This window comes from Ammospiza caudacuta, chromosome 3 (genome assembly GCF_027887145.1).
Source record: "Ammospiza caudacuta isolate bAmmCau1 chromosome 3, bAmmCau1.pri, whole genome shotgun sequence".
Classification (NCBI taxonomy): domain Eukaryota; kingdom Metazoa; phylum Chordata; class Aves; order Passeriformes; family Passerellidae; genus Ammospiza; species Ammospiza caudacuta.
The window spans coordinates 36,673,662-36,699,918 of record NC_080595.1 but is presented as its reverse complement, the minus strand read 5'-3'; the positions used below and the strand labels follow the sequence as shown (position 1 = coordinate 36,699,918).

General features: G+C 40.3%; 1 protein-coding gene across 1 annotated transcript in view; it reads right to left on the bottom strand.

The window, feature by feature from the left end:
* The window catches only part of KIF26B (kinesin family member 26B), a 267,041-nt gene that overhangs the window by 42,886 nt on the left and 197,898 nt on the right, over positions 1-26,257 (bottom strand). The window contains exons 6-10 of the mRNA XM_058802278.1: positions 16,313-16,519; positions 14,698-14,791; positions 12,377-12,639; positions 9,558-9,741; positions 5,733-5,892 (exon numbers count right to left, since the gene is read on the bottom strand). Of these exons, the coding sequence (XP_058658261.1) occupies positions 5,733-5,892; positions 9,558-9,741; positions 12,377-12,639; positions 14,698-14,791; positions 16,313-16,519 (908 nt within the window). The remainder of the gene's footprint in view (positions 1-5,732; positions 5,893-9,557; positions 9,742-12,376; positions 12,640-14,697; positions 14,792-16,312; positions 16,520-26,257) is intronic.

Below are 26,257 nucleotides of genomic sequence, written 5' to 3'. Positions count from 1 at the left end.
AGCTCTTCTTTTGAGGATTTTGTCTCTTTACTCTCTCTCATTAAGCTGATGATGAAACACAGTGCTGTAAGATGTGTGCAGATAGAGCTCAAATCTGCAACATCAACTGTACAAACTATCCTACAATAAAGGGCATTGTTGCTGAACACTACAACAGCAATTGCTGAAGCATGCAGACCCATCATCTGCGTGTTCCTGAGCTGCTGATTAAATTCTAACAAAATGCAGGAAGTTTTCCTACATTAACAAACTATGCATCCCTAATTCCACCTGTTTTATATAGTTCCCTGGAATAAAGAAGGAAATTGCCAGAAATTTAACCTAGTAAACTGTCAGATACAGAAAAGCCTCAAAGATGAACATAATTGTCAGATGCTCCTTGTATGCATGCTGGCCTCATTATCTGCATGCTGACAGAGTTTCATTGCTCTTGCAGTGAACTGCATTGCACCTGCCCAGTGACAAAGGGCACATGCCTAAGGCCAGGTCCTCCACTGGTACAAGGTAGCACTGCTCCAGTGGCTTCAGTGTCTGTTAGCCAAGGTTCTAGTCCACATAATCCTGGCTGTAAACATCAAGGAAAAATTCTTTTCTTCCTGAGCAGACCATGTTTTTGATAGTTAATAAGGAACTATTTCACGTTCAACAAAATGTCCATTGACCACTCTACTACACTCTCCTACAATTGGATCATTCAGGAGTATTTCTTAGGCTTATTTCTCTTTTTGAATAGGCTCATTTCGTCTTCCTTGTTTGCTTCCCAGTTCCTCTCTGTGGATTGTTGTCTCCTTTACACAGAATTTCAGGGTCTCTTGGAGCTTTCCCGTTCATTTTAGACCATTTCCCAGCCCTGTGATTCTGTTTCAGATGTCTCATGCCCTCATTTCTCCCCTCCCTTCTTCTGCTCTCACAGCTCCTCAAGTAAAACAGCAAAATGGATTTTCATCCACTTCTATTATATTCAATATTAAATTAACTCAGAAAGATCAGAGATTCTGAAGAGCACACCAGATATTTTTTCTGAGGCTGTGATCTTTGTACCATATTCTCATTGAGGAGGTGCAAAAGTTAAGGAATAGAAGATATAGATGAAGCAGTGGAAAGTAAAAGTGATTCAAGCTTCTTAATGAAAAACAAAAAAGAAAAAAAAAATCTAGTTTCAGATGCTGATGAAGTAACCATTAAATAGATTGCTCATTTGACATATAGTTCAAATGTGTCATTAAGTTCTTAGACCTAGTAAGCACACATGGTTGAGTGAATCCAACAAAGCTAGGACTTTGTACAAGCTCACAGATAAGGGTAAAATCTCCAATACTAATGACAATTATTGCCCAAGAAAATCCTAATATCCTCCTGAAAATCCTAACATCTTTTCTGAGAAAAATAATATAACTCATGCTAAAAATGCATATAAAAAAAAGATACCTGGCATTTCAGGTCTTCTGACACACAGATTTTTACAAAGATCAAACAACTGCAGATAGATACACCCATCTAACTAAGAAGAAAAACTGAGGTACTGGATCCATCCAAACCCCATTTTCATTTTTTTCAATAATTAACTAACAATTTAAAGAAAACGTCTGATATACAGCTCATTCTTTAAACTAGTATACCATAATACTATAATCAAACACTTTCATTTTCCTCTTTACTCATAAGCAATTCTACATTTGATCAAAAAAACTCTCACATTCTGTATGACATTGGGACTCTTTATGTGAGTCATTAACTATAAAGAAAGGGGAAAACAGGGTAACAGTCCTAGCAATAGTGGAAAAGTATATAGTGCTTTTTGTTAACTCTGAAAACCCTTTAAAAATCCTATTTGATTTTTTTCAGTTTTATAAATGTGAATAAAGAAATAGACACCTGAATAAATTATTTTCCAAAGGTCATGCATAAAGAAAGAATGGATTAACCCATGCTTTAAACACCAGATTAGATCTTAAAACACAGTGGCTCTGCCATGAAGCCTCTTGTGCAACCTTGCACCAGTCACTTAATATAATTTTATTTTCTGCACATAGGATCAAACAAAGCAATACCAGCATTAAGGCATGGGAGGGAATGCAATCATATGACAGAAAAACAGAACTGCCACGAATAAAATTCTTGCTTTTAACTCACACTCATCTATTTTACAGACAAGACTGTCTCCTTGGATAAGCAAAGCATGTAGCTGAAAATACAGGATGTCTCTAAAAACACTAGCACATTGGGATAGCACATTAAGAGAGAAGCCTATTAAATAAAACAAGCAACAATTTCTGGAAGAGAAATTCATACAGCCTTGCATTTTTCTAAACAGTTTCCTTACATTCTCACAGTCATTAAAATGCATAAAAATGATTATTTCCAAAACAGCATTACCATGAATTATCACCACCCATGTTGCCTAGCAACTGGAGTAATTTTTGAATAGTGAACTATATAAACGAGTATCTGGAGTTTGTGCAAATGGGTGTTCATTTGAGGGCTTAAAACACATTCATCTTGGAAATCAGAGGCAGATAATACAGCACAGACATAAAACTGAAATACTCTTAAAAACATGAAATGGCACTAACAATTACTGCATCTTAGCAAAACCCTTCTGTAGCAGATGTAAGCCCAACCATATTTGGTCACTGACTCCCTTGCTCTTCCTTGAGCTTCCAAGTGCCCCTTTCCAATTTTTTTAAGACATTTGACATTCCCATGGAGAAAATAATTCTTGCCCAATCTTCTGAAGGATTTCTTCATACCTCAAGAGCAAAAGAAACTGGTGACATAAAATGGCAATGTATTTAAGTCAAATAAAAATTTCATTTTTATATATGACACTGAGCTGGAAGAATTATACAATCAGAGAGATTAAAAGTACATATATGAAATATACAAACTCCCAGAAATCATGGTCTGGTCACTCATTAGCTGCAAGTATTTGCCCAGTGCAGGGATTCTTGTCCCAAATTCAGACCCATGTGAAATTTGACTAGAATACAAGAGCCCCCAAACCATATCACACCATACTGTTTGATGTCTGAGAATTTCTACATTACTTTCTTACAATTTCAAAAAACAAGTTCCTGCTAAAGCTAGTATAAATGTTTGTAACTACTCCCAAAATGGGAGCGTATGGGGGCTCTTCCCAAGGGAGAAAGATTCCAACTGAATGGTTTCCAAGGCTTAGCCTTGTGGGTAAAAATTAAAGAAAAGCAACATGTGCTGGAAAACAGCATGTGTTTTTCTCATAGAGACTGCAGGTGGAGAGGCAAATTCATCCCTGGCACAAACACAGAGACCACTGAAGGCAATGCAGTGGCATCTGCTTACTCCAGCTATGAACCTGAACAAGATTTTCACTACAACTACTACCTGTGGAGATAAAGCTGGATACTTCAAAACTTAAGTGAATTAAAGAGCCTGCAGCCTCTCAAAGTTTAGAGAACCAAATTTTTGCCATCAGAGAAAAACTATGCATTTTAAGTTCCCAAGTCCCCAGGAAGCCATGCAGTGGCTACTGACAGGCTGCCATAAAATACTTAATGGCTGTTCAATAGCTCAGATACTGAAAAGATGCTCCATTTTGTCTGCTGCTCTATGGAAATTTACTGAGACCACACACAATGTGCAGAGCTGTCACATAAAAAAAACACTTCCATTGTTTTCCTTTGGTCCCACTCAAAAAGGCAGTTAACAAAAATATCATTTTATACTTAGCAGTGAAAGAGAACACCCCCTAGAGAAAGGGGAATTAGCCCAGTTACAGAGGCTAGTCACTGCTCTAAACACGAGGTGCCAGTGAACACATACCATCTCTTTCTGTAGGGTACTGAGCCTCTTCTGCAATGCAGCACATGCACATCCAGATTCTCCTTCCTCTCATCTCCACTGAGGAGCAGAACACAGCTGTACTGCTGGATCACTGAGCTAAGAGTGCTCATCCAGCCACCAAAACTCTTATTTCCATCGCTCAAGAATAGACCACACGTGGGAAAAAAAATGTTTTCTGGATTCCTCCCAGCAAGAGGAAGAAAAGGTTTGCTCCAAAATATGCAAGTATATTTTTCAAATTATATTTTAAAAGTCGTCTTACAAACACGACATCGACTCTGATTTACAGATGACCAACCACTTCTCTACACTCTATAATATCTGCTTATAGGAAGAATTCTTATTAGGAGAGAACTAAAGAGGGGATTGTGGCCTGAAGAGAGCTTTGATCTTCTTTCAGCAGTACAGACATTGATGAGAAAATATGCTGACATCTCTGGCTGTGTAGGCTCAGAAGCGCAACAGCTGGGAGTCACAGCAAAAAGAGATTGAACACACAGCAATTAGAACAAGTGTTTGGTAAAGCTCTTCTCCTGGTCAGTCATTGCCAGGAAAGACAATTGATGTTATTTGGTAACTATTCCTTGTATATTTAGTTCTAGCATAGTGAGCATTACTAACATTATCTTTTGTATTCCTACCAGTGACCTTCTCTTCAATCCATAAAATCCAATAGGAAGAATGACAGGTTTCTGATAAGCAATGCCTGAGTTACACTTTGTGAAGTGCAGAATTCAGTATTTCCAGAAAGCATGTTTTAAGTCCAGAGTACAAAATATTTTTTGAAACTAAAAGTTGGAAGAGAAACAGATTATAACCAATATCAATTCATTTTCACTTGCCAAAATGAAGACAAAAACAAAGAAGCAATCCTGAATGGACATGTGTAAATAATCAAGTTTTCAGCTTTTTAAATGCTAAAAAGGGTAAAAGGCATGGACTGAAATATTGCTCTGTGGATTACTTGGTTCATTCTCTGTGTCATCCTATTGTTCTTAACTCCTATGTCATACACCTGTCCTTCATGAATGGTGACATTCATTGGCAGTTTGATTACAAGGTGCTGCTGTAAGCCATTCCCATGATGCTAGTTGCTACTCCCTATGATCTAGGCTAGGGAAAAGCAATACTGCCCACAAAATCAGAAACTTCTCAATAGGAAGGCAGTGTGACTCCCTGAGAAATTAATCCGAGCTTCCTCTCAGACCTGCACACATGACACATAGGGAGAGAAAGTGATGACAAGAAGTGAACACAAGGAATACCCACTAGGTGAGCAATTCCTCTTGTTTCCCAGAAGGCACCTGCAGTAGCAATGGTCACTGGTTTACTGTGGCAAATAGGGCCTACTTCTTTTTTGCATATGAAAAGCTGACATTTATATTCAAACCATGCAAAAACCCCCTGCAAAGTAACCTTAGGTCACAGAAGGAATCTAATGACAAACTTTCATGCTCATTGTGACATATATTTCCAATAAAGCAAATTACATACAGTGGACAGCAAGATAATTTTCTCTACAGTGCTGCATTATGGCAGCAATGTTCCTCTCCTTGGAACAAATATGAAACATTCTCACATGCTTTGAAACATTAAAAAAAATCTTTGAACAGCCATAGAAAACAAAACCCTAATATGTTGAACTTCAAACCTTAAGATCTTTCAGCCACCTGGGTCCTATTTCAGCAGGCTTCTTCCTTTGAAACCTATTTGTCAAACACAGTGTGTAGGTCCCAGGTGTAAGGTCAGATAAGGTGTCACTGAACCTCGGGCAGCTTTTGCCACGGCTCAAGAGGGCTGCACTGACCCCAGCAGACTGTTTCCCTCCTAACCCAAATCTGCCTCAGGCACAGACAGACAAACTGCTTTCAAGCATCCCCTCACTAGGCAGAACCCAGAGCAGCACTTACTTGTATGGGATGTGTTTGCTGCCATTGACAAGGGCGAGGATGACATTGCCCAGCGCGGGCAAGGAGAGGCAGAGGCCGGAGCTCCCCTCGCGGTTCTTGCTGAGCACTTTCACACAGCTGCCCAGGTCAATAAGGTGCAAGCGGCTGCGACCTCCAGACACTGCCACAAACAAAGAGAGCAGACAGTTAGTGTGGGCCTCCAAAAGCAGCTTCCCAGGAAAGCAAAAGTCTCACTGTGACTTGTGACGGGGAAACAACCCAGGAGCCTTCCCTAATTCCCCTTAGCAGACATGGCTGTAGACATCCTGCTAACGCGCTGTCAGCGTGTATGGCTGTACATTGCTGTACATTGCTGTCTAATCTGAACCTGCTTAAAAATTGCTGAGTACTCACTCCTGCAAGCTTAACTCTGTGAGAGTCACCAATGTGACTATATTTTTAAAAATATATCTCTATTCACCTGAGTTGGCTCTGTTTCTGTCACTGTCACTACTCTTTCTCTGTCTGGAAAACTACAGGCTGGGAATTCCTGCTTAGTAAGCAAGGATACTTCTCTTATTTTTCCATCCTGAATACAGTATCTTAAGAAGACACTGTGGCATCAGTGGGATGTTCAACTTTTCCTCAAGTCTATATACTTTCACAGTAGCATTTCAGCCAAGAAGTTTGCCAAGACACCAGAGGTGGATTGTGAGATAGCACCTCTGTTCTCAGAACAGTTTCTGTAAAACTGGCAATAGATCTTTATAGTTTTATCTTGTTCACTCTGCATCAGCACAATACTTCCAGAGTGAAAGATGCTAGCATTGAAACATCAAGATTAACAGACATTTGCTCTCTTTAAAAATCTGTGCTTCCTTATGAATCCAGGTTGGGAACTAAGTAGACTTCACAGAAGTGCTTGTAGCTCTCTACTGTCTCAGAACAATTTCCTAGCTGACTTTTTTTGGACCACTCCTCCCTGTTCTCAAGAGTTAGTCTAGAAGCAGTCTGTAGAAAAAGGCAGATTTATTTCTAGGATCTTAACTCAATAGGTACAGAACAGAACAGAATCACTATGTTGTAAGAGAGAGGTAATACCAATATAGGAGGACACAAACACACCTCCAACAGCAGGACAAATCACATCTTAGTTTAACTCTATGCAAGTTAATTCACAGCCATTTTGACACAGGATCTCAGCTTGTACATTTGGTAAGAAAAAAGAGAGAAGATGAACAAAGACAGAAGACCTCCTTTGGGATTTGTGAATAATATTCCAAAATGTATCCAGTATCTCTGTCAACAATTGTTAAAATACAGTTACATCTGCTGCTTTAAAGTCCTCTTAGTTCTTCAGCTCTATCAGGTGTATGTAACACTGGATTTCTATGTATTCCTGTCACCAGAAAGTATCCTCAGACACTATGAGCTCCTGCACTGACTGCAGAAAACCAAGTAAAGCACCTGTACCTCTGAACTGATCATGGAGGACCTTTGTCTCCCCTCTAAGAGTCTTTAAATTCCTTAAAGAGTCCCTGAGTCCTCTAACACTGCTATTCTTAGAAGGCTGGAATTCCTTACTTGACTGTCTCACAATCATTTATTTAGAAAAACAAAGAAATGCATTTAGTTGCTACTGTAAATGACTGTAGGTGACTTTACTGGATCATATATGATAAATATTTCTGTTGCCAAGATTACCAGATGTTGGGGAAACAAAAGAAAATTCAAGAAATCACTACCTTTCAAAAACACATTGTTTCAACATATACTCCTATTACATAACTTGAGGAAATCTAGAATAAGATCACTTACTGTTTGTTTCTTTATTATTTAATTTACATGTTGAAGTAATATTTTTGAGATTGTAGATCCACTTGATTAATCTGAAAATGAAGCTATTTGTCAGGGAAGTTGTTCACTAATGTGCCTGGCTACCATAAAGAAAAGAAGTGGAACATCCTAACACTTGGGGTTTTTTCCTATGGTCACAGAGACTTTGCAGAGCTGACAGCTGAAAAATGACAGTGATCCAGTTCTGCCACAATGTCATTTATTTCAATGGTGCTAAGCCTGCTTCATGACAATATTGGTAATGAATCTAACAAGGAGGTAAGTATAGTACCAACGCCTTATTCTAACAGTAATTTTTTACCAAAATCACACGTTAGCCAGCCCTTTAATCTCTTAGCCTTTAGAAGCTGGGTTTCTTTTTTTTTCCCCCCTTTCTTCCTGTCCTTTTTTAATCCTGTTACTGGAATCTATATATCTCTTCATGGGTTTTTTTCTGACAAGTCCTTCATTACAGCAGGAGACAGTGATAATCACTAGGCGCCCTTTCTGAGCAGCTGGAATTCCCCCTCATTCAATTATCAGTGGGATCTGACCCTGCCTAGCTTGTAAGGCCACTCAGGATCGTGCCTTCTTTTTCTGAAATTATAACCACAAGACAATAATATTTTCCCTTTTATTAATGGCATTTGAAAGTAGAAGAAAAGGACTGTGTGTGCACCTACTTTCGTGTAGTAAAAAATATGGAGCATTAAATAATTGCAATAATTATTCTCTCAAAATCAGCCATCTTATTCCTATAAACCAGTCTGTTTGAGTATTCACTGTCTTCCTTTCCACCGCAGGGTGGTTAATTAATAAATCTTTAGTTAATTGAGATTTCTGACTGCCAATTCCACAGGGGTTATTACTTAAATACATGCAAGCTGCACTTCCATTTAGAGGAACTTTTTGGTTTTTCTCTCCTGTAAGTACACTCAGTGCAAATTTTCTTCATTTAAACATTAGGTGTTAATACTGCAGTGCTGAACACCCACTACACATCACCTTGCAATCTGTTCCTTATTACCAATAGCCTGTGCAGAGCCAGGAGCTGAAACATATGCTGTTTGTGCAGAATTGCTTAAGCCCATGAGTTTAAAGAAGGAGATTTCTCTGGTCTCTTTCAAACATTTTTCCCTGTAAAGAATGATTATTTGAAAAAAATATTTTCAATGTCAGAGTTTTCTTTTTCAGTGGGGGTTCTTCCTACATTATACAAATCTTTTATCATTGGAATTTACTAACAAAACCCCCTCTCTGTATATCTTAAGACATAAACAGTTTGGGAGACTTGAAACAGAAGACAAACATAATAAAAATATAAATGGTGTGAGAAAACAGAAAGCTTTGAAAATTACAAAAACAAATTTAGACATAGAATCACCTTTTCCTGGGATATGGAAGTAAAGACACAACCCAGTGAAAGCATACATGACAAAGAGAGGAAACAAGCCTATTGGAAAAATCCAGACCCTTTACAAAGAACCATGAGAGTCCTTTGTGCACATATAGTTGGGCCAGCAACTAAAATATGTATCTCCAAGAAAGGGTATAGTTTATGGGTTGTCAACATCAGCTTCCCAGTTTATGGATTGCCAGCATCAGCTTCCACACACACTGCCCTATTTAGGTGCCAAAGAGGAACAGTTAACATAAGGGTGGCAAGGAATTCCAGTCACCACAATATTTTAATCCATGACCACAACACTATCTGTAAAGATAATAATAAAGGCCAATTTAAAAAGCACTTTTTTTTTTTTTTTTTTCAGATACAGAGGCCCTCACAGGGCTGAGAACTGCCAGTGTCTCCACAAGGACAACTAAACTGACAAGTGGCAGTAATAATCCCCAGAGACTTTTAATGGTCTTTAGTGGGTCTTCACCAGGCACTGTTCAGCCTGCTTGTATGAATGGCCCCACCCCACACTGAATCGAGAACTCAGCTGATTTTCACCACTAAAGAACAATCTTTGAAGGCCCACTTCCCAGAGGAGCAAGAGGACAGCTTACTTCCGCCCTTGCCGCTCTTCTCCATGCGGTACTGGTAGATGTGCAGCGTGAAGAGCATGTGGGAGTTGCGGTGATCCTCCTCGTCGCAGTCCCGCTGGCTGCTGCGCCGGGAGGCGATGGCGGCGTCCAGGAAGAAGGCGGCCTTCTCTGCCGTGGGGGCACGCAGCTCGCTCTGGTTCTGAAGCTGCAGTTAACACCAGGGAGAAACGGCTGAGAAACTCCCGCACAGGTAAACACCGCCCGACAACTTCCTGCAATCAACATGTGGTGTGGATACACTGCCTTCTGCTGGGACCACAAATGAGAAGATGCCCAATGAGACCCTCCTGACACTGGCAGTGGCACTAGAATGCCCTCCAGGTGCCCTCATGGCTAGAAGTGGGAAAAAAAATTGCAGAAGACATGTCAATCCCAAACTCAGCAGCAGCGGCAGGGCTATGTGTTCTAACACCTTCAGAAAGTGTTACAAGGAAGCAGTCCACAGATAAATCTCAAAAATAACATGACTGAAGCTTGTGTTCTGCCCCATGCCATATGAGGAGCAGCCCAGAAGAGAAGCCTTTTCCTTGCCCCTTCATACCACAAGTTTATTATGCACCTGTTCATAAGCCAGGGCAATCCATTAAATGGAAGAAGGCAGGTAATGTACAAACATTCATATTTGCTGGACCTCAGACCCTGTCACCAGCCTGCTCTCAACTCTTCTAAGTGACAGACAACATATGAGGGCAGATATTATTAACCCCTCCTAATATTAGGAATGCCTGCATGTTTCATGTCACCTATGACTAGTTTGTCTGTGCATGGGACACAAGACTGCAATCTGATGGCATTAGTTTTGGCAGTACACAGAACTGGCCCACAGCCCATAGGATAGATTTGTCTTGTCTGGCATAAAAACAGCAAGGAGCTCCCTGTTCATGGGGTTTGTTCCCCTGCCATATAATATAGCTGACAGTTAAGTTCTCCAAAAGACAGTAATTCTGTTTTCTCTTTACAAACATTATCCAGTCTGAGGAGGGATAAAGCTGAGGCTGTGCATAGGATTCGGTGACACACTGAAGGCTAAGCTCTCTCAGGAAAGAGGGAGGGGGACAGGAAGGAGTTAACAAGGTCAGCAGAAGGCAGGCCAGTCTGTGGGCTGATCTCACTAATGTAAGCAACAAGAAAATGTGCATACTTGGAAAGGTCCAGTGACAGACAGTATGACATATGGTGATCACTCGTTTGCTATACACACTGCTGATTCTGCATATCTGCATGGCTATAATATAATATAATATCCTCCCTACAGCTGAGGAAATGGAGAATTCAGGTGTACAGCACATGACTCCAGAATGTCTTGTAAGCACACATGAAAAGGCTTCTTTCCTTGTAATTTAATTCAGTCTTTCACACTTCAGATATATATACATGTATCATGGAGCCACCTCTTTTTCACTAATCCAAAATAATTAATTTTGTATATGTAGCTGTACTGTCTGTATCTATGTGAAAATAAGCTACCATAATGGAATATTTATTATTATTGTTATTGTGCAAAAACACCTTAGTAAGGAATTAAGTGCTAAGGAGATGCTGGTCGTGACACAGTTATGTAACACGTGCAGTATGCAAATTCTTGACTGAACCATCCATCACCCCAATGGGAACTGTGCAGACTCAAGTCTCTCAGATTTACCAGACTGCATCAGTTACAGGACACCAGAGGGTGAGATCTCTAGTGATACAGTGAGTATTTCATAAAACGCTGAAGTCAGGAGTTAAATGAAAATGAGAACCCTAATTGTTATTTCAAATCAAAACACAACTTTTTACCAAGTCCTTAGGTAGAATGCAAAAGAATGGAAAATATGACCTAAGTATGCCTAAAAAGCTTAAACCACAAAGAGATAAGACACAAAATTTATTGCTTGCTGTTTAAAATCTCACAGTTCATGACTTGTGTGGATGTCAGTCATGATCTCTAGATGCTTGGAGGTGGATACAGGGTACATGACCCTGTAGGTCTGTTCCCTTCTCCCTCTATTCCCCATCCTGGAATAAGCAGGGCTCTCAACAAAAGCAGCCTTTGCCTTTCAGGATGAAAGAATATTTTCAAGCTCCATCACTTTCTTCTCCTCCCTCTTCATCTCCTCATACAAAAAGCAGATTTACTCCCACTCAAAAAGCAAAATGAAAGAATAGGTCCCTTTTCCGTTCAACCCAAAAGAAAAGGGAAAAAATAGGGCTGCTAAGAATTTCTCATAGTTACCCAGAAAATAGATGAGCCAGTTACTCATTCCTGCTAAAACTCCAAATCAGAGAAGAGTTTGAGTTTTTATTGACTTGCCCAGCTCAGGAATTTACTTCTTGGCAGCAATTAATAAGTTGCAATTAATGTTCCCTACAACACTGCTAATGCAAATGCTATAAATAATGTCATTTAAAAAGAAATAAACAGCCATATTAATGGCCTACAGCAATTTATGCAATAAATATTTTAGTTTGTTGTTTTGCAAAAGAGGGATCACACTTTTTTTTCTTTTTTTTAAGAATGGGGTGAATTTTTGTTTGCTCTGAATGTTTTCACATTTTATTGCAAACACAAGCCCTTGCTCTATATCACTTATACCAGAGGTACAAATATTTAGGCCAAGAGAGCAGATGGCCCTGCAGCTGCAGGTCATAAAGTTCTTGCATGTTTTAAAGTAAACACTTTCAAGTCTATAAACTCTATTCTCTGAGTAGCTCTTGAATTTGAACCATCTCTATAGATCCAGAAGAAACCAAAAAAGTCATGTTTACTTGTTTCAGTGTAAAATTGATCTTGGATTCACCTGCATGCCACAAATGGGGTCTTCACAAAGGTAGACACCTGGGGACTGGCCATCTTGCAGGCTGCCTGTAGCCACTTCTGACAACAGGTCCCTCAGATTTTCTTCTTTCCCCCACACTTCCACTGCAGATATCCGGACCGAGAAGCGCGCTCCTGTCTTCTCTTTGCGTTCATTAATCAACTTGAATAGCCACGAGATGGCACAAGGAATTATTCCAAGGTTCTGCATGGAATCATCCTTCCCAATCATGGTGTATGACTTCCCTGTCAGGAATGGGGGGGATGAAGAAAATATAACATCATTCCCAGGACCTTGACAGCCTTTTGCCAAGAGAGGTTATCCTGCACAGCATTCATGAAAACAACTTCACTACAACAAGAACAGTCAGCAATGGGAAAATATAGGCAGGGTAGACAAAAGGACATGGAAAATGCAGATGAAATCTTGAGATTCTTTCAAAAATCACTACCTGGCGCATTCCCCTGACATTTCCCATTCCCAAGCAGGGTGCTGCAGGCCCCCACCTTGCAATGCTGCAGCATCTGATGTGGTTGAATCATGGAGGGAATTGAGCAAAGCAAGAGTGCCATGGTCTCTAAAGAACTCTACTTTGAATAATGTAAGTGTGGTATTCTTTCAATACCATTTTACTTCAAAGCACTAGACTGTATTTCAAATGCTGGAGTTGAGATTGATATAAACCTAATCCCAGAATCACACAGATGTAACTTAATTCAGAAAAAAATCCCCAAAACCAACCAGGTATATGTGATCACTTGCTGCAGAAATGGGTTCACTACAATTAATATTTCCTCTGGGCCAAAACCATCCCCAATGGTTTTAACTCTGCAATTATAGCTCTGCCTTTTCTTTGCTGTAAAAGTTTGTTGATTAAGAACAGACACAGAGTACTGTCTTAAACTGTTTTAGGTGTCACTGCTTATAATGCCTTTAGATGAGTTTTCTAAAACTCCTAAATTTATAAGCCAAATGATAAAGGTATACATCCTTTCAGGCAAGTACCTGTGGCTTCTTTACCTTGTTTCATTTCTTATGTTGAATCTATGAGCAAAAAGAGCAGTGAAAAAAATACTTCTATGCATGTGTCTCTGTCAAGGTCTGGGTAAGTCCATGGCTTTTGGAATGGTGGTGGTGCAGTTAACAAAGCAACTGCAGAGACCCAACTCGTGCTTCAGCAAAAGCCTAGCTGGGATATCTCTCTAAAGGATATGTAGCCTGTTCTCTGGTGGCTTCCTTTTCCATCTCATTTGCAATGTTGTGTTTGGCAGGTCACGTCTAAGAGCTCATCCTAGTGTCATTCCTGCCTGGTCCAGAGGGGCCTTCTGGTGTAACTGGAACACCAACCTGCTCCATTCATTGTACCAGACTTGGCTGCATTGCAGCATTCAGAGCTCTCCAGGTTTTGTTTGCTATAATTTGGGATAATCATGGCCTGATACAGCTTGATCTTCTTTACCACCAGCAAAACTGAATTATCCTTTTAAGTTATATTTGTACATCTGTGGTTGTTTGATACAGTAAAGAACAGAAATCATTGCACACCTGCATTAAACCCCTCTTCATTCAAGAGACAGTACTTCCAAAATACAATTAGATAAACATGAACAAAACATATGATTACTCTCAAAATCCAGGTATTTCAAAATAATAGTGTGTTAATGATGATGATGATTGTCCTTTTTATTGTCCTTCCATGAATCCCTGAAAAATGATATTGAAGCATGTCCAAAGTGTGAGTTTTTATCCACCAGTAACATTCATCACCCATTAGAATAAGACTTGTTTGAGACACAGCAGGAAGAGGTCAGTAATGAGTGAACTGTCTAATCAGGGAATAGAGTATAAATCAAACTGAGTGCCCAGTCACACTCCATAAGAGAGCCATCATAAACATCAAGTACTTGAGTGACTACTCATAGTGCACAGCTTTATAAAAGGGGCATTTGGGCAAACCAACACCAAGCACATTTGGAAAACTGTAGATCACTGTTGGACCATTCATTAACAACTGAAGACAATGAAAGACAAAATTGCTATAATATTAAAGGGCTGAAATGAAGCAATAATTCAAAGGTAACTTCTGTTTCAAAGAACACGCTGTCCAAATTTACACAATAAGAAAAGTGAATAAATGTGTAAGCAAGAGGTGAAGATGTAGCACAAGATCATGCACAGATACTTTCAAATACAATTAATATGCACAGACAAATAAGTTTGTTTTCCTTAACCTTACAGATTAGCAATCCCGTATTAAAAATATTCATTTTGCTGCTTGAGTAGGGAAATTTAGCAATACCAACCAAGCTTGGCATGGCCAAAGCAGAACACGCAGCCATCTGCCCCATTGACCACAGACTGGATCACCTCAGCCACAGTCCCAGCACATACTTCGGCCTGTCACAGGTATTGGGAAAAAAAAAAAAAAAAAAAGAATAAAAATACAGGAAAGAAAAAAAACCTGAAGCATTAACAATAATGAGGTGCGTTAATGTCTTCCCTGCTCCAGATATCATGTTGAAGTAACAAAAAATCTAACCTGGCTTGTCTCATTCATGTGACCTGTGCTGTTGATGGGAATGACATTAATTGTATAAGCACATGAAGCAGGACTTTTGTTCTGGATCAAGTAAGTTGCATTCACTGATGCATAAACATCCTTTGTGGCATTAAAAAAAATTCACATATTGTAAGGGGGTGCAGTTGGTTTGTTAAAACTGCCTATTTAAAGGATTTTAAAATACAGTTTTGATTAAAAAACAACACTGAGGAATTTTTGCATGCTCAGTTATTTGCCCAGTTATGGACTGAGTTTAATTCCACAAGCATGTGAGTAAGGAATTCAAAGGGAACAAACAGCTCTTTGGAATTAGCTAAGAGACCCAACATTATTTTGAGTCCTCTCAGCTTTTTACAGTACTAGACCCCATTCTGAAGACTATAGCAGTATTTTAAGGAGTACAACACAGAAATTTACCCCAGGCATTCTTGGATTTAAGGTTCAAGCAGGCTGAATGGTTGACAGTGCTCCTGCAGCAACTGCTTAACAACAGTGAATGAAACAATCAGAATTCACAGTTCAGGCCTCCATGGGAAGCACTTTGCATTTGACAACACATCAAGTAAATCCACCCTGGGTCATGGCTACTTCTAGACTATCTCTACAACAGAAAATAAAATGGGCCAAGAAAGGGACTGTTCACAGGCCAGCCCCTTGAACTGCATTGAGGCATTAGTCTGCAAGGTGCTAGCTGCTTGGACCAGGACTGGGTGAGGGACCGACCTAATGACACAATTATGTGACAATAATTTAGATGGCACCGTGTCCTAGATCTTTTTACAGAGCCAGTCTTACAGGACTGTTTTCTAATTATACTTTGCAATGTTACTTTACTCTTTTACTGTCTAAATGACATTTAGGTAACATAGTTCATCAAACCAAAGTCCAATAAAGATAAGAAACCTGAATATATACTTATTAATAAAGACCTGTGGATTAAAGTCCCCATCATCTTATTGCAAACTGTACAGTAGAACGCTGTAAAAATAATCCTCAATCCCTTAGTTAATAGAGGATTGCATTAGAGAACTGTAGTTCTGATCACATCTCTGTAAACACCCAATAATAATATTTTAGAATATACAGTAACTTGTTGATATTGAGGATTTTCCTATTAGACATCATTTAGCACTATTATTGAAAGTATAATTTTAGGAGAAATTATTTACAGTAAAGAATAAAGAAAGCACACCATTATTCAGCAAAAATTTAATAAACTGAATTCATTATTGATGGCCATGGCAGACCAAATTCAGCCCTGGTAGAAGTCCACTGAAAGTTCTACTGCTGCAGCAGAAATCAGTTGGTTCTGGTGCTCACCTCTGCTTAGATAACTCTTCTGATCATACAGGGCCTACCTGTGATGCATCCTGAGGGAAAACTGCATCAAAAGCAAACATCTTGGGTGGAACCTGGCTGCCCCTTTTCTGGAAAGCATTCTGACCTCCGCAGGCCAGCGGGTCATACAGCGTGATCTGCTTCTTGCGGGGGTCAACTTTTAGGAAAGAGCTGGACTCAGGCATGTCTCTGGCAAGCGTGGAAGAAATGCGCACCATGACTTTGACCTGCCAGCAAACACAAAAAAGATGAGCACGTTTCATTAGTTTCATTGGTTGCTCTACAACTGGTATGTTGAATGAATTTTCCAGCTACTCTTGACCAAACCATATTTGCTTTTTGTAGCTAGTGTCTCAGTGGAGGACAATGAATATGCAGGTAGTATTAGGCAGAATTTATCCTAAACTACAAAGTGAATGAAGCCAGAACTCTCAATCTATTTCAACAAGCAACTTGTGTATTGAGAATTACAATGCACATCATGATGTTTTAGTGTCAGTACTATTCAAGTACAATGAGGAAGTATTACAGCACCTTGCCTTACTCTCAATATAAACTGAAAATTAACTGTACCCTGGTGGCCCAATTAGGAAAGCTGAAAGGTACTCTAGACTCCTAAGCTTTCAGAACTGCTGTGGTTTGTACGAAACAACCTGACCAATAAAAGTCCATAAAAGGCAGATCTATAATTTACACCTTTGCAATTCTAATCCAAAGCAAAGATGAAATGCACAGTTCTGAGTGCTGTCATCAAAGAGTTGTGAAAAGAGTCCCATTTTAATGGTCAGATTTTGAAATTACCATCAAGGGAGAGAATGTAATAAGCGATAAAAGATTTGTTAAAACATGTTAGCTCACAACTCATTAAATAGCTACATAATAAGATGTTATTCCTGAGACAAAAATAAATCTTCATAGATTTAATGAGGTTATTCTGTATCCTTAGCTGAGTTGGTAAGCAATTTTGTTAGTAAAACTGATGACAATCAATCCAGCTTTGGTTTTCCCCCAGAAATTCTCGACTAGCAGACACATGAGCTCCAGACTTTAGAGGGCGGACACCACCTGTCTGCCACTTCTAGTCACACCTGCACAACCTTCTCCTAGAGCAGATTGGCATTCATGCCAACTAGACAGAACTTTTAGGTTAATGCTCCTTAATCATATGTCACTTCTATCAAACCCACCCATGTTTAGCATGCAAGTGACCACAAAGGGTTATGTCAGCATAGGGTGGGAGCACATCTGCTGCTGGAATGGCAGATGCATTCCGGGAGGAGGTTGTAACCCCTGAAGCTGGGCTGCAGTTCCTGTTGGTCTCACTGAGACTCGTGCCCTTTGTATGCAGGTGTCATCTCATGCTGGCCCAAGCTCATCCTGCATGCAAATAAATCGGCTGCTTTGAGAAGTAAAATCTGGGAAAAGTCATTTTTGACACAACTCCTTTGAAGACAACAGAATGAGACCAGAGATTAACTATCTCTGTATTATTCAGTATTGCTGTGAAATCTTCTCTGTATGACAGTGACTCAAATGGGTAATTTGACTCCAGTATTTTAACCCAGCAAAACAAGTTGCCATTAAATGGTGAAATGGTCACAAATCTGCTTACACTATTTCAGTTTTACACAAATATCCGAGGGAAAAAGGAAAAGTACCACTTGGGTAGGAATGTGTCCTCTTGCTCAGCTGAGCTGCTTATGAAACTTAACCTCTAACTGTAAAAAGCCACGTCTAATGTCTTGCCAAAGGCATTCTTCTGGACCCAACCCTAAGCAGAGCTGCTTTCTGATGAGGACAACAGCAGCCAACACACCCAGTCAGTCAGTCCACATGAACTGGGCAAGGTCTGTTTATTCCACCCCTAGGTCTCCTGGAAGATCGGAAGGGAAGCACTGGTCAAGTTAGCAGGGAGGGAAGGGAGCACAACTATAAATCCATGGGGAACAAGAAAACAAAGGGCAGTATCAATCCTGTGCTGTTTTCCTATTTTCAACTTCATATGCCTTTGGCTTTCTTTTACTGTGTCCCACATTTTTAAGTAGATGCCAATATCACGAGTATCAGACTGATCTGCTGGGAAACAAATGCCATTGTTCAACTACTTTAAATAAAATACTTGCATGCTTTAGAAAGCTCTTTCCCCATAAGTTTATGTGTATTTTTGGCTGCTGTGAAACCATGTCCTCCAGCTCCTTGATCTTTGTGTGCAAAGGAGAACTAACAGGATACTCTGGGCTAAGTTTTTTGGGGTTTTGGAGAATGGACAGTGCGTGAAATTTAACAATCTTTCATATACAGGCAGTCTAAGAATTCTTTCTGGCCTCAAGCTGTATGGGCTTGCAGTGTTAACAGAAGCTACACTGGCTTTGTTATGATATAAAATCATTGGCATGGGTCCAGATTTAAACCTGTTCACACAAAATCAGATTAATACCTGCCACTTCTTACTGAAGGAATACTGCAAATCCTCCTAACTTCCAACAGCTATAGTGATAGAACTCAAGGCATCAGTTTCCTCTTTCCCACAAGTAAAATACCAGTTTAACTGAAATCCTAAAAATTTACTACCATCAAATAACTGGAATGAACCTCTATTTAAAAAAAAAAAAAAAAAAGTGCTCAACTCAGAAGCCCAAGGAACTGTCAAACAGCATATATTCTCCTCAATACTGCCAAATATAGCCATTTCTCATGAAAAATCCTGCTATTTCCATAAACCTTTGTACTTCTGTGCATTAGGGATTGTGTTTTGAGACCTAATGGTTCACAGAATCACAGAATCCCATGGTTTGGATAAAAACCCTGTAAGATCTTGAGTTCAACTGTTAACATATAACTGCCAAGTCCACCACTAAGCCATGTCCCTAAGTGCCATGCCTACACAGAATCCTAGAATAGTTTAGGTAGGAAAAGATCACGTTCATATGCTTTAGGGTAGAGGAATATTATAATTATTATATGTGAATATCCTCTTAGCTGGACCACTTTTTACTCATCATGAAGATGTCTGTGTGCCTTGGGACACTGCATCAAAGGTAGTTCTGCTCACCTCCTTTTAGATCAACCTACAGGAGTTGTCCCCATCTGAGTCAGTTGTCTGACCCCTTTTGCAGGCAATAGAGAGGAACAGACATTTCTAGCACTAAATTGTAGGCTGCCTAAAGTTATTCTTTTGGCTCCAAGCATAATAAAAATGCTCTTTCTGGGAAGCACAGTGCCTGGCCCAAATTCCATAGCACACACACAAAAATCTGTGTGACAGTATCCAGCAATAATACATGTCAACATAAAAATAGGCACGTGAGTGTCATGGACACAGAATGCAAGTAGTAACAATAGATTATTTGAACTCATCTGGAAATTTGTAGGCACTTAAATATCTTCCAGGCCAGTTTCACACCAGTGCAATCCTCTCAAATTACTCTTGATTTACATTACATTAATTGAGAAAACAATTAGATCCCATCTGTGCAGACTGTATGTCCCCTATATTCCATGGGAGCTATGACTCTAACAAAAACCCAATGGGCAGGCAAAACACAGGCAAACTTCTGTCCTGAGAAACACATTCAGAAGTACATATGTAACAGTGGCACAATGAACTAGGCAGACCAAAACAGATTTTAAAACATCTGAGCCACATATATCTTCTGAGAAGACAGGCAAGCTTATGGTCTGGGAATCAGCCTGAGACTGGGGACCTAGGACCCATCCTGATGGCTGTGTCCAAATGCAGAATGACTGAGCTTTTGGGGCAGTCTGTCCACCTGTCCACCTGTAGAGGAGGCAGAGTCACAACTTACTTCACTGCCAGGCCCACTGAGAGATTCAGCCACTGCCTGGCCTCAAAGATCTGGCAATAGCCATTTTTTCCACGCCCCATTATGAAACATTATTATGCCTGTAACCTAAATCTAAGAATTCAGGCAAAGCATTTCCCAACAGTAGTACAAGAGTAAATCAACTAACAGCAGTAGAAATGATAGGAGATCACAGCTTCCCACTCTGCTGTTTCACAGTCCTTCATGCAATTTATAGCTGGGGTATTAGCAGGGGAGGCTCAGAGTCTGTGCTGGCCCCTTAAAATCAACACCACAGGAGAGGCAGCACAAGGATGGGCAAATGTAACTCAGCCAGCTATGGGAACAGCACAGGAACTTACTGGACTTAAAAACTTCAGGTCAATTTAAGGAACAGACAGGCTGAAGATCATGGTGCTGCTCTGGGGAACTCAGAAATACAGTATGGTTAATTTGAAACCAGCTGAAAAGTGAAGTTTAAGAACACTAATACTTTATGCTTGCAAATTATATTTAAATAAAGCATAAATTGAACTTCTCTTTAAAAAGAATAAAGGTTTTCTGCTTCACTTCCTTCTGTCACTACTTCTGTCACTACTCCTTCAGTCCACTGCTACAGTTTCCCACTAATCTCTTGTAATTGAAGCATCTCAGAGACACCACTTGCAATTAATGGGAGCACTCAGTCTGCCAGAAACTCTCGTTTGAATTCCAGCCATCAGGTCTTGGCAGTGCCCAGCCTCAGATGCACCTCTGACTGTTCCTATGGGGAAACATGAAAGCAATCTCCTGAGACATGTGCTCTTGGTAAAACAAACAACCTGGGCCTAATTTTGATCTAATGCTACACCCATGCAAATCTGGCTGAACTCAGCAAGAATTACTCTAGCCTAGGAGTGGAGAGACAGAATAAAAGAAAAGGTCACTTATTCTCCATCACTGCTGTGCCTTTTACAGGATATAACTTCACTTCTTAGGTCTGCTCATGCTGGTAGCATTTTTTAATGTGTTTTCTCTTACGAGTTTACAGTATTTCACTAGACAACTATTTAATCCAACAGCACCCCCGTTTACTTCTCTGCATTTCAGTTCCTGCCTTCATAGACAAGACTTGTTCTTACATGAATTCTACAGTCATTGAACTCCACAATATTACTCCAGATGTGAAATGCCACATCTGAAAACAGAATCAGAGCTCTACTGTTCAGGCTTCCTCAACAGGTTTGGGGGTGTTTTTTTGTGTATTTGTCTATGTAATTATTTCACACATACATGCATGTATTTCAATTATATGCATCATTTTTTAAAGCATGTATATTTTCTGAATATATTTTTTTTTCATACATTTCTCTCTAAACAGCAATTATTGGCATGATGGGTTCCTTTATGGGGTACCATTCAGTTGCTTATTTCTAAGATCAAGAGAAAACCTACGGGAAATTCTGTACTATCACTATGCTACTGTACTGTAAAAATAAGCATAAAACTTTTAATCAACTCTATGAAAATTTCAGTTGCCTGAACCATTTTTCTTTCTCCTGTTTTATCTGATGCATCCCTGTAAACACACCTACTATTTCTTGAAGAAGGAATTTTGCTAATTGCAGGATTTTCCCCAGATAAACTCAATTTGTGACCTGTTGCAGACCTCTTGTTATGCTCATACTCTGTGGAGAAGGACAAAGGTTCAGCACACTCTGCAAAGCAGAACTGGTGCCAAAGAAATAAAAAAAAAGAAAGCAGAGTCCAGGCACTGACACTGCCGTGTCTCCTGTGCCCACAGGGGTCTGTCTGCAGGACCAGCAGCAAAATGAGCAGGGCAGGTGGGAGAGGCAAAGCTGTGTCCAATCTGTATCACACACCAACAGCTACAAACACAGACTGCAATGAGATCCACACTGGGGGTGTTATAACTTCCTTCTACTCTTGCCTGTAAGATTTCATTTGTGGTTCATTATTTAATTACTGCAGGGACGGGGCTAGACAGCTGTTGCTTCAGGCACTGTGCTTGCCTTTATGAGCTGCTTTTCTCATCAATCATTTGAGCAGCTTCTGCTGGATGTGTTCTGGGTAGTGGTGGGAGGCAGGAGCTGCAGTGCAGTCACACGAGAGACAGGCCAGCCAGGACTATTGAGCTGTTTCAGCACTCCATCAATGTAATGGCAATCACTGGCTGCAGGAATAGCCTTATTGGAGGTTAATGAAGAGTGGGTTTTGTAATTTCTCACTGTTGCAGTTGTAAATAATGGTGTGAGACATGCATTTTTGCTGTAGCCAGCTGCAAAGTACTACAGCACAAGAAAATCTAGGCCATCCCTACGCTTGTGCACATACATGCTTTTGCATGAGGGATGCAAAGTTTGAAACCTTTCTACTGCGCTCAGACAATATGAAACCACCTGTTAAGTGTGTTAAAGGATTTTTCTTACAGATTATGAGACAATTAGTTGATCATGCTAACCTGAAATCTAGGAGGTCAAGATAAACAGACTGACCCAGAATGCAAAAAAATCCAGCATTGTATGAGTGGACATTGCTTTAATGGAAATATGACTACATTTAGAAAAAAACACAAACAAATAAACTCAGATGAATTATGCCAGTGTAACCTGGTCAGGAAGCATGTGCAAATAGGCCTTGTTGTCCTTGCTTTCTGTTTTCACAAAGGTAACACTCCTAGGCTTCAGCACAAATTAGAAAATACACAGACCTGCTCACTCTTGCTGTTGGTGGAAATGGCTGTAATGATACTGATGCTTTGGAAAAGCAGTGAAAATAACTGAAAAAACAACAGCATTGAAGTATGCAGGTCTCCTCTTTTGTTACAACAGTTCCTCTGTTTCTATCTTGGGTAGTTGCTAAAACTTTACTGGTGCATAAATGCCATCCTGTACAGCAGTGGAACTAATCTGGACTTCTAGCAATAATGGGAAGTAGTGGCTGCACACTGTACCCAAACACCAATCGTGTTATTCAAAAAATTTGCACTTATCATGATTGCACACTTTTTCAGTTGGACAATGCAACTTTAATAATAAATTCAGTAAAATCTGGTGTGAGATATGGTCAGGTCACCGGGCACAGCTCAGTGGTCTCCTGTACTGTTTGTGGCAGCAGTAGCTGTGAGTTTGTCACTATGGTTTGGTACAGTTGAAAGGCAATGCTGAGCACCAACACTGTCTGAAACCAGCATTTGCATCAGACCAACCATTCAGCTCTAACATTTCTACTGCAGCATTTACTAGATTCTAAATTAACAGAGAGCACTGCAACTTTCTTCTACTTGTAAAAAAATTAATTAAAAAAAGAACCAACCCCCCCCAAAAAACCCAAAAAAATACCAACCAAAATAACACCCCAAAACCAAACCAAACCCAACCCAACCCCCCTGCCCCCGCAAAAAACCAACCCCCTCCCTCAAAAAAAAACCCCAAAGAAGACATGAGGATCAACCCATCATAGAAAACAGTCTTTTTTAAAGGCTCCGCACACGCAGACCAGGTTCCTGGCTTTCCTTTTGCTTCCTTATGATCTCTTTAAGGTGAGTCTGTGTTTCAGAACTGCATAACTAGGCAGGAGGAGGATTTTTCCCAGCTTCTGACATTCTCCATATACCTGTATTTATGATGGGACCAACTCTTTAAACATCACTGAGAGTGGCATTTTCATAAGAACTGAACAAGCCAAAACAGCCTTCAACAATCCCAGCATGAACAACGTGGGATCAGCTGGCAAATCTTGCCTTCCCTGCAGCAGTGGATCTGCAGGTAGGTAAGCATGCACCCACTGCCTACTGGCTCCCACACACTACTGCAAAAATTTACTCTGTTTCCCCTACTCTGATGAGAATTTATTTCTCTGTGCACAGGACAAGTACAGTTCACTGCCATGAATTTCAAGATCTCATCTTTTCCTTGGTACCTTTCAAAATCAAGCATGTATTTCCCTTCACTTCAGTGATTTTTAGAGTGTTTCCCCCCTTCCTTTATTCCTAGTTATTACAAATTTTTGAAAATAGGTCTTTAGACACACAGTATGTATGTAGTAAATTAAACAAGATAAGAACTTTTACCTGGCACAAAATGGAGAACTGGCAGCTTTCCCTGTAATTCTTGTCCTCTGCTTTGTTATGGCCATACCCAACAGTCTGCAAGACGCTCCCTTGCCCATACTAATTTAAGAACCATGCCTGGAATTGTTTAGGAGAGACAAGTGCCCAACACCATGGCAGGGACCTTGTTAACAATGCAGGACTACAAGGATTGAGTGCCAGTGCCCAGGAATGTTTCCTGTTCCTGTTTAATTCATTTTATAGTCTGTACCAGGTTTAGTTCCTTCCCTGTAACTGGGGTATGGGTCTGTTCTGGATTTATGATGGGAATGGTGTTGATGGCACAGGGACATTATAGGTACTGCTGAGCAGAGCTTATACAGAGTCAAGGCCTTTCAGCATCTCATGTCACCCTGCCACCAAGTAGCCTGTGGGTGCACAAGAAGCAGGAAGGGGACACAGCTGGGAGGGATGACCCCAAGTACCTGAAAGGATATCCCCCACAAGCATGGCAGCTCAGCATATAAATCTGGGGGAAGCAGGAGAAAGAGGGAGATGATCAGAGTTACGGCCATTACACATGAGGAAGCCCTGCTGATGGGTTGAGCATCTCCCATCTCCATGGGAGATGGCTGAGCACTGCCCACCAATGGGAAGTAGCGGATTAATTCCTTGTTTTGCTCTGCCTGTGCCTGAAGCTTTTGCTCTTTCTAATAAACTGTCTGTATTTCAACACACAAGCTTTCCCTTTTACCCTTCTGATTCCCTTGCACATCCCACTGGGAGAGAGGGAGCAAGAGGCTGTGTGGGGCTGAGCTGCCTGCCATCGTTATGCCACAGAACTGTCCCAGTCACAGATCCTTGCACAGCTTAGCCATGTTTAGCATTGTCCAAGTTAAATACAAGAAACTCAGTCTGTGCAGGAGTGGCCTTCCAAGCATGTGATGTGCCATATGTCGCTCTGTTCTATCCCAACCTGGCTGGATATGTACAGATCCTACAGACAGATCAGCCAAACCCATTAAACACATTTGCAGCATCAGCAAGGCAGGCTCTCTAAAGGAACTTCTCTGCTCTGGTGATTGATGGCAAGGCTGCTGTCACTCCTGCTGCCTGCATGAGGCTGCCATCAGCCCCCTGGGGAGGAGGAGACAGCAATGGTGACTCACTTGGCTCTTTCTCATAAGCCATGCTCTTATCCTGCTGCTGTGCACAAAGACTGAAGAGAACTTTGCTTTCCTTATTTCAGCTTCCTCTTAGAAACCTGCCCTTCCAGCAAAACATGACTGAACTGCCTTGGCTGTCACAAGGACTGGTGTTGATGGAAAGCAGAAGCAGTATCAACAGTAGCAATATCTCAAGCACGTGCCTTCATAATTATGTCTGCTATATTCTTTCTTAAAGCCCCAGTTTCCCTTCTGGGAAAGCTGTGGAAGAGGTGCACAGGATGCAGCTTGGTAAGTACAAGCAGCAGGTCATCTTACCACGAATTAAAGAAAGTGCAGCACTGAGGGCTTCACATTATATATTCTCAGGAGATGAGGAATTCCAAGATGAACAAGGCTCTCTGTTTGGTTTGGTTTTTTTTTGTCTAAGGAAACAACAATTTCTATGGAAAGAATGCAGATAAAAGACAAAGTTTCCTTTTCACATGTCTTTGAGATGTCTTTTCAGTGTTAGAGAAACAAGGGATATACGGGTATTGCAAAGAGATGTATAATCACAATTGTAAGCTTTTCCATTATTTATAAAGATGATCTCCATGACTGCATACAAAAGCAGATTCCCCGGTCCGCACATAAAAGTGTACGCCATGGCACCATAAATAACAAGCAGCAATACAATCAGACAAGAAGAATTTACATTATTTAAACCAAGCCAGAAGTGAAAAATTGCAGCTTAATGCATATAAGTGTGGAAAAAAAGATGTGTAAAACTTTGGAGTGGCAGCTGGTAATGACAGACAGTAAATAAAAGGGATAGTTCTAACTAGAAATTTGGGGAATCATGGTGAGGAAAAAAATCCCAAAGAAAGCACAGGGCTGCATTGTAAAAGAGAGTCTATATAAATGGAAGGGGGTACAGTCATCATATTAGGCAATATAGGTGAG